The following is an 8,931-nucleotide window of genomic DNA, read 5'->3' as shown; positions in this document are numbered from 1 at the left end:
GAGGAGAAATTCCTTCACCCAGAGAGATGTGAATCTGTGGAATTCACTCCCAAAGGAAGCAGTTGAGGCCAAAAAGTTGTGTAATTTCACGAAGGAATTAGATACAGCTCTTGGAGCTAAAGGGATCGAGGGATATGAGGGGAAGGCGGGATCAGGGTATTGAACTTGATGATCAGCCAGGATCATAATGAATGGCGGAGCAGGTTCGAAGGGCCGAATGGCCGTCTCCTGCTTCTATTTGCTATGTATGTTTCTATGTGTGTACTGGAATGATCCGGGTTATGGAGGGACTGCCATATGAGGAAAGATGAAATAGGTTGGGGCTGTACTACTTGGAGTTTAGAAGAATGAGACGTGAGATGATTGAAACATATAAGATTCTCAGAGGGTCAATGTTGGGAGGACGTTTCCACTCACCGGAGAGGATAGGCCCAGAGGGCATCGTCGTAGAATAAGGGGAAGTTCTTTTAAGATGGATTTGAAGAAGAATATCTTAGCACAGGGCTAAATCGCTGGCTTTGAAAGCAGGCCAAGGCAGGCCAGCAGCACGGTTCAATTCCTGTACCGGCCTCCCCGAACAGGCGCCGGAATGTGGTGACTAGGGGCTTTTCACAGTAACTTCATTTCAAGCCGACTTGTGACAATAAGCGATTTTCATTTCTCCCAGAGGGTGGTGACTCTTTCGAATTCTTTAACCCAGGAAGCAGTGGGGGCCATCCTTGAACCTTTTCAAGGCCGAGATGGATAGGTTTTTATTAATCAGGTGGATCCACGTTTGCGGAGATAAGGCAGAAACGCGGACTTAGTGAGAGTCAGATCAATCATGATGTTATTCAGCGGTGGAGCAGACTCGAAGGGCTGAATGGCCTACTCCTGTTCCTACCTCTCATGGTGAGGCGAGACAGCTCTGGGCGGGAGGTGGCACAGGGTCCTGGACCGTCAGTCGCCGGCTCGGAGTGAAATGTTTCATTGGGTCGTTTCAGACTTTGGCGAGCTATTCCTGTACCCAGAAAGTGAGGTAACCTACGGCGAGATGAACGTCCTGACCTGTTTGGTGAATGGGGCGTTCCCTCCGACAATTACCGTCACTCTGCAGATGAATGGCGTGCCCATCGACGCTGGCGTTAACTCCTCCAGGCTCTCGTTTGGTGAGGATTGGCGGTTCCGGGTCACCCGTCATGCCCAGATCCGACCTGCGGCCGGGGACCTGTATTCCTGTGAAGTGCTGCACACCATCAGTAATGAGGTGAAGGTGGTGTACTGGGGTAAGAGAGACAAAATTATTTATTGGTTGAATTGTGCAAGGACTGAGCCCCCCTCCGGTTTCCTCCCACAGTCCAAAGATTTGCAGGTTAGGTAGATTGGCCATGCTCAATTGACCCTGAGAGTCAAAAGGTTAGGTGGGGTTTCAGGGATAGGGTGGGGGAGTGGCCCTTTCAGAGGGTCAGAGCAAACATAATGGGCTGAATGGACTCCTGCACTGTTGGTATTCTCTCCTGGATGTCCTCTGCCTGCTAACCTTTAGAATGCCCCCACAAATCATACTCATAGTTTAGGGGCCCCCCTTCCCCAGGAAGCACCCCTCCCCAGCATTCCGACGCCTGTTCGGGGACACTGAGGGGGAATTCAGCATGTCCAATCCACCTCACAAGCACGTCTTTCGGGACCTGTGGGAGGAAACCGGAGCACCCGGAGGAAACGGGGAGAACGCGCAGACTCCGCGCAGACAGTGACCCAAGCCGGGAATCGAACCTGGGACCCTGGAGCTGTGAAGCCGCAGTGCTAACCCACTGGGCTCCCGTGCCGCCCACAGTGTTCTGTAGCTTTCAACGAGATCACCTCTCATTGGTTGAAACTCTGGAGAATACAGACCCCAGTTTGCACCAATCTCTCTCCAGACGACAATCCCGTCATCCCTGGGACAAGTCTGGTGAACCTTCGCCACACTCCCTCTGAGGTAGGGAGACCGACACTGCCCACAGTGCTCCAGGTGTGATCTAACCAAGCTCCTATACAATTGAAGCAAGCCTCACTACTCCAGTCCTCAAATCCTCTTGTGATAACATTCCATTAGCCTCCCCCAGTACCTCGCTGCACCTGCATCTTAGCCTTCGGTGATTTATGGACAGGGACCCTGGGTTGTACACACACACACTTTCTAATCTCCCACCATTCAGGACATACTCTGCACATCTGTCACTGCTACCAAAGTGGATGACCTCACATTTTCCACATCTGTCTGCTCTGTTCCTCCTGCCCACTCAGTAAGTCCATCAAAATCCTCCTAGTATCCACTATGCATCTTCCTCACAACACACATTCCCACTGAGCTTTGTATCATCCGCGAACCTGCAACTATTACATCTGGTCCCCCACATCCGAACCACTGATACATCTTGTGCCCAGCGATCGATCCTTACTGTACCCCATTAGCTACTTCCTGCCAACGCGACACTCAATCCTACACTCTTGTTTTTTGCCAGTCAGTCAATCATTATCCACGTCAGTATGGGGACATAAATTTAAGGTGAAAGGTGGAAGATATAGGAGGGATATCAGAGGTAGGTCCTTTACCCAGAGAGTAGTGGGGGCATGGAATGCACTGCCTGTGGAAGTAGTTGAGTCGGAAACATTAGGGACCTTCAAGCAGCTATTGGATAGGTACATGGATTACGGTAAAATGATATAGTGTAGATTTAGTTGTTCTTAAGGGCAGCACGGTAGCATTGTGGATAGCACAATTGCTTCACAGCTCCATGGTCCCAGGTTCGATTCCGGCTTGGGTCATTGTCTGTGCGGAGTCTGCACGTCCTCCCCGTGTCTGCGTGGGTTTCCTCCGGGTGCTCCGGTTTCCTCCCACAGTCCAAAGATGTGCGGGTTAGGTGAATTGGCCAATGATAAATTGCCCTTAAATTCCAAATTGCCCTTGGTGTTGGGTGGAGGTGTTGAGTTTGGGTAGGGTGCTCTTTCCAAGAGCCGGTGCAGACTCAAAGGGCCGAATGGCCTCCTTCTGCACTGTAAATTCAATGATAATCTATGATTAATCTAGGACAAAGGTTCGGCACAACATCGTGGGCCGAAGGGCCTGTTCTGTGCTGTATTTTCTATGTTCTATGTTCTATGCCTTGCTTTATTTTGCTAACCAACTTCCTGTGGGGCACTTTATCAAGAGTCTTCTGAAAATCCAAATACACCCATGTCCGCCAACTCGCCTTTATCAATTCTGTTAGTAACATCCTCAAAAACCCCCAACAAATTCGTCAAACATGATTTCCCATTCATAAAAACAAAATGACAACGCCCAATCAGATCATGGTTATCCAAATGACCATTTATCACATCCGAGTCTCCGGGTGCTCCGGTTTCCTCCCACAGTCCAAAGATGTGCAGGTTAGGTGGATTGGCTGTGCAAAATTGCCCCTCAGCGTCCAAAAGGTTAGGTGGGGTCATTGAGATATGGTGATAGGGTGGGGGCGTGTGCCTAGGTAGGATGTAGCACAGTGGTTAGCACTGTTGCTTCACAGCGCAAGGAACCCGGGTTCGATTCCACGCTGGGTCACTGTCTGTGCGGGGTCTGCACGTTCTCCCCGTGTCTGCGTGGGTTTCCTCCGGGTGCTCCGGTTTCCTCCCACAAGTCCCGAAAGACGTGCTTGTTAGGTGAATTGGACATTCTGAATTCTCCCTCAGTGTACCCGAACAGGCGCCAGAGTGTGGCGACTAGGGGATTTTCACAATAATTTTATTGCAGTATTATGTTCTTTCAGAGGATTAGTGCAGACCTGATGGGCGAATGGCCTCCTTTTGCACTGTAGGAATTCCATTGAACTTTGGCTGTTGTATATGATGACCTCTCCTTGGTACCTCTGCTGTGGGAGAAGGAGGGGGCATAGGTCCTGGTGGAAATGTAATAAGGCAACATCAGTGATGGTTTGGGTAAGGGTTTTTTGAACAGGCCTGATTTCTGATTTAAACTGTGCCAAGTAACCTTATCTTTCATTCACAGAGCCGGAAGTTCCAGAACCCTGGGAAGAAAGTGCTCTGGATTCAGGTCAGCTCGGCACTTTAGCTGCAGGCCTGATTGTGGGATTCCTGGGCACAGTGGCCGGCTACTGCTTGTTCTTTTGGCCCAAGGTGGCGAGCCACAACTTTTCTCTCCTGCGAATGCGTTCGAGCGTGAGGTCATCGAGTTCGGCGTGAGAAATGAGAGAAACTGGACTGTAACGTTGAGCAGTAATGGCGCTCTGCACCTCATTCTCTCTCTCTCTCTCTCTACCTCTCCACCTGTCTCCAAGGATATTGGACAGAAATCTCCGGCCATTCGATTCACTTTTCCCATTGTTTGCGATCCCAGTCAGCGGGAATTGTGGGCTGGGTAAAGTGGGAAATCCATTTGACAACGGTAAAACCTCGCTGCCTGCGAACGGCGCGGCCAAGAGACCTGTGGCTGGTGTACTGGAGAATCTCGCCCAAGGGAGAAATTACAGACTCCACATAGACAGTCCCCCAAGGCCGGAATTGAACCTGGGCCTCTGGCACAGTGAGGCATTAGTGCTAACCACTGTGCCATCAAGCCGCCTCTGGGTTAATTTTAGTGGGGAGACAGTGGTCTGGTGAGGATGTCAATCAACCTAGTAATCCGGAGGCTAATGTTCTGGGGAGGGGGGTGTGGCACTAATTCAATTCACGTGAGAATTTAAAATTGAATTGATAAATCTGGGATTACAAAACTAGTCTCAGTAATGGCGATCGTGAAAGTATCAAGGATTATCGTAAAAAGCTTTTCACTAACTTCCCTTTAGGGGAGGGGAAATCTGCCGTCCTTCCCTGGTCTGGCCTACATGTGACTCCAGGCCCCCACACAGCAATGTGGTCAATACAACGCCCCCCATAAAATAGCCCTAGATAGAGGTTCAGGGCTGATTAGGGATGAGCAACAAATACTGGGTTCACCACTAACACCCACACCTCACGAGAGAATGTGTTTAAAAAAAAGACCAGTGGCGAGATTCTCCGACCCCCCCGCCGGGTCGGAGAATCGCCGGGGGCTGGCGTGAATCCCGCCCCCGCCGGTTGCCGAATTCTCCGGCACCGGATATTTGGCGGGGGCGGGAATCGGGCCGCGCCAGTTGGCGGGCCCCCCCCCCCGGCGATTCTCGCTGCTGGAATGCCTGTCCCGCCAGCGTGGATTAAACCACCTCTCTTACCGGCGGGACAAGGCGGCACGGGCGGGCTCCGGGGTCCTGGGGGGGGCGCGGGGCGATCTGGCCCCGGGGGGGTGCCCCCACGGTGGCCTGGCCCGCGATCGGGGCCCACCGATCCGCGGGCAGGCCTGTGCCGTGGGGGCACTCTTTTCCTTCCGCCTTCGCCACGGTCTCCACCATGGCGGAGGCGGAAGAGACCCCCTCCACTGCGCATGCGCGGGGATGCCGTGAGCGGCCGCTGACGCTCCCGCGCATGCGCCGCCCGGCAATGTCAGTTTCGCGCCAGCTGGCGTGGCACCAAAGGCCTTTCGCGCCAGCTGGCGGGGTGGAAATCAGTCCGGCGTGGGCCTAGCCCCTCAAGGTTAGGGCTCGGCCCCTCAAGATGCGGAGGATTCCGCACCTTTGGGGCGGCGCGATGCCGGACTGATTTGCGCCGTTTTTGGCGCCTGTCAGCGGACATCGCGCCGATTACGGAGAATTTCGCCCCAGGTCCCTGATGTACCGTCAATTACCACGAGACGAGAGTGGCAAAACAATCGAGGCTTTATTGCACAAGATGTTGTGCCTCCTGCAGCTGGAACCAGAATGGGAGCAGCGCAGGAGAGTACATACTTTTATACACCGCCTGCTGGGTGGAGCCAGCAGGCTGGGATTTACTGTTATACCTGTAATACAGTAGCAGTATCGTAATACATGCAATGTGTTACTAGTGGTGTTTACCACAGTCCCATCCACCCCACCTTTTCCTTTGCCACTTTGCAGTGCCCCCCCCTCCTCCCAGATCTCTCATCTCCTATCTCGCTCTCTCTATCTCTCTGCAGTGCCACAAGCCTCTCTGCTCTTAAATACCTTCCTCTGAGCCCTCTACACTTTCCTGACCAGTGTGTTCCTGAGACATTGCGGCAGGAAAAATTACGACGGCATGGAAACATCAGGGAAATCCATTAAATTGGAACATTTTGTGCTGGTTATATATATTTTTTTAAACCATTGGAAAACGGAAGTGCTTGAAGACAGGGACTGTTTGTTGAGGCTAATGGAACTAATATGTTAATGGACCTAGCAACACTGCAAACAGATGGTTTACCTAAGGCAAGCTGGTAATAATGGGGAATGGAACATAAAGGGTTGGGGTGAGGTTCTCGCAGTTCAAAGGAGGAGACAAGGCGTGACATTTATGTTTGCATTCTAAACGGTAGATTCACAAAACAATTAAGGTTTGAACAGGTTTGTTGAAATAAGGAATGATCAAAAGGGAAAACTGTATATCAGAAGCATTCAAGCTAACTGTTTTGAGACCTCTGCCAACAATGGGAATAGCTATTTTAACTCTGGATTTGGTTTATCGTACTTTGTAAGGGTCCTTCCTCTTTATTCCCTTATAACCTACAAGAGGCTTTTGATGTTTGGGGAGAATTAGCTCTGAACCTAGTGAAATAAAAAGGTTTGAAAATATTTCTTTTGGGTTTTGGCCTAGGTTGGTATCATAACTGGTACAAGCTTGGAGGGCCGAAGGGCCTGTTCCTGTGCTGTATTCTTCTTTGTTCGTTAAAACTGGGTAAAGTTAGTGACACTGTATATAGCAATTGTTTTAGTTCAGTGTACTTCCTTTTGACTTTATTGCTGATTGTTTTAGCGTTTAATAAAGATTTAGTTTGTCTAAAATCATCACAAAACGTCTGGGTCATCATTCTCTGGATTTCAAACCTTCCCTCACTTTGTACTAAATTGCAAAACGAAGTTGAGGGCAGTTGTCTCAAGTTTAGAAAGAATGAGAGGCGATCTAATTGAGGTGGAGAAGATGCCAAAGGGGATTGACAGGGAAGGCGTAGACTTGTACAGTGCAGAAAAGGCCCATTGAGTCTGCACCGATAATAACTACCACAAATCCCACTCACCAGCACTTGTCCCACATCCTTGGATGTGAGGGTGTTTCCAGAGCTTATCCAAGTGCATTTTAAAAGGTTGTGAGGTTTCCAGCCTCCACGACCTTCCCAGGCCGTGCTTTCCAGGTACTCACCACCCTCTGAGTGAATCTTCTTTCACTCAAATCCCCTCGGAATCTCCTGCCCCTCACCTTAAAACAATGCCCCCTTGTGATTGACCCCCTCCACAAAGGGGAACAGCTGCTTCCCTTGCACCCTGCCCAAACCCCTCTTACTCTTCTATATCTCAATCAGTCGGTGCATTAGAGAACAGATGTTTCCCCTTGTTAGATATTCTAGAAGGTTATGGGGAGCAGGGTGAAGGGTTATGCGGAGTGGGGTGAAAGGTTATGGGGAGTGGGTTGAAGGGTTATACAGAGTGGGGTGAAAGGTTATGGGGAGAGGGGTGAAGGGTTATGTGGAGCGGAGTGAAGGGTTATGGGGAGCGGGGTGAAGGTATATGGGGAGCGGGGTGAAGGGTTATGCAGAGTGGGGTGAAAGGTTATGGGGAGTGGGTTGAAGGGTTATACAGAGTGGGGTGAAAGGTTATGGGGAGAGGGGTGAAGGGTTATGTGGAGCGGGGTGAAGGGTTATGGGGAGCGGGGTGAAGGGTTATGGAGAGCGGGGTGAAGGGTTATGGGGAGCGGGCTGAAGGGTTATGCGGAGTGGGGTGAAAGGTTATGGGGAGCGGGGTGAAGGGTTATGGGGAGCGGGGTGAAGGGTTATGGGGAGCAGGGTGAAGGGTTATGCGGAGTGGGGTGAAAGGTTATGGGGAGCGGGGTGAAGGGTTATGGGGAGCGGGGTGAAGGGTTATGGGGAGCAGGGTGAAGGGTAATGGGGAGTGGGGTGAAGGATTATGGGGAGCTGGGTGAAGGGTTATGGGGAGCGGGGTGAAGGGTTATGGGGAGTGGGGTGAAGGATTATGGGGAGCGGGGTGAAGGGTTATGGGGAGCGGGGTGAAGGGTTATGGGGAGTGGGGTGAAGGATTATGGGGAGCGGTGTGAATGGTTATGGGGAGCGGGGTGAAGGGTTATGGGGGGTGAGGTGAAGGGTTATAGAGAGCAGGGTGAAGGATTATGGGGAGCGGGGTGAAGGGTTATGGGGAGTGGAGTGAAGGGTTATGAAGACAGGGGTGAAGGGTTAAGGGAAGTGGGGTGAAGGGTTATGGGGAGCGGGGTGAATGGTTATGGGGAGCGGGGTGAATGGTTATGGGGAGTGGGGTGAAGGGTTATGGGGAGTGGGATGAAGGGTTATGGGGAGCGGGGTGAAGGGTTTTGGGGAGCGGGGTGAAGGGTTATGGGGAGCTGGGTGAAGGGTTTTGGGGAGCGGGGTGAAGGGTTATGGGGAGCGGGGTGAAGGTTATGCGGAGTGGGGTGAAAGGTTGTGGGGAGCGGGGTGAAGGGTTATGGGGAGTAGGGTGAAGTGTTATGGGGCGCGGGGTGAAAGATGATGGGGAGCGGGGTGAAGGGTTATGGGGAGCGGGGTGAAGGGTTATGGTGAGCGGGGTGAAGGGTTATGGGGAACAGGGTGAAGGGTTATGGGGAGCGGGGTGAAGGGTTATGGGGAGCGGGGTGAAGGGTTATGGGGAGTGGGGTGAATGGTTATGGGGAGCGGGGTGAAGGGTTATGTAGACAGGGGTGAAGGGTTAAGGGAAGAGGGGTGAAGGGTTATGGGGAGCGGGGTGAATGGTTATGGGGAGCGGGGTGAATGGTTATGGGGAGTGGGGTGAAGGGTTATGGGGAGCGGGGTGAAGGGTTATGGGGAGCTGGGTGAAGGGTTTTGGGGAGCGGGGTGAAGGGTTATGG

General features: G+C 51.9%; 1 protein-coding gene across 1 annotated transcript in view; it reads left to right on the top strand.

Moving 5' to 3' along the window:
- The window catches only part of LOC140398908 (H-2 class II histocompatibility antigen, A-U alpha chain-like), an 11,960-nt gene extending 5,094 nt beyond the window's left edge, over positions 1-6,866 (top strand). Inside the window, exons 3-4 of the mRNA XM_072487876.1 lie at positions 984-1,265; positions 4,004-6,866. Coding sequence (XP_072343977.1) covers positions 984-1,265; positions 4,004-4,197 — 476 coding nt within the window. The 3' untranslated portion in view covers positions 4,198-6,866. The remainder of the gene's footprint in view (positions 1-983; positions 1,266-4,003) is intronic.
- The last annotated feature ends 2,065 nt before the right edge of the window (positions 6,867-8,931 follow it).

This window comes from Scyliorhinus torazame, chromosome 22 (genome assembly GCF_047496885.1).
Source record: "Scyliorhinus torazame isolate Kashiwa2021f chromosome 22, sScyTor2.1, whole genome shotgun sequence".
Lineage (NCBI taxonomy): Eukaryota > Metazoa > Chordata > Chondrichthyes > Carcharhiniformes > Scyliorhinidae > Scyliorhinus > Scyliorhinus torazame.
Note: the sequence above shows the minus strand (reverse complement) of the source record. Positions and strands in the feature narration are given on the sequence as shown.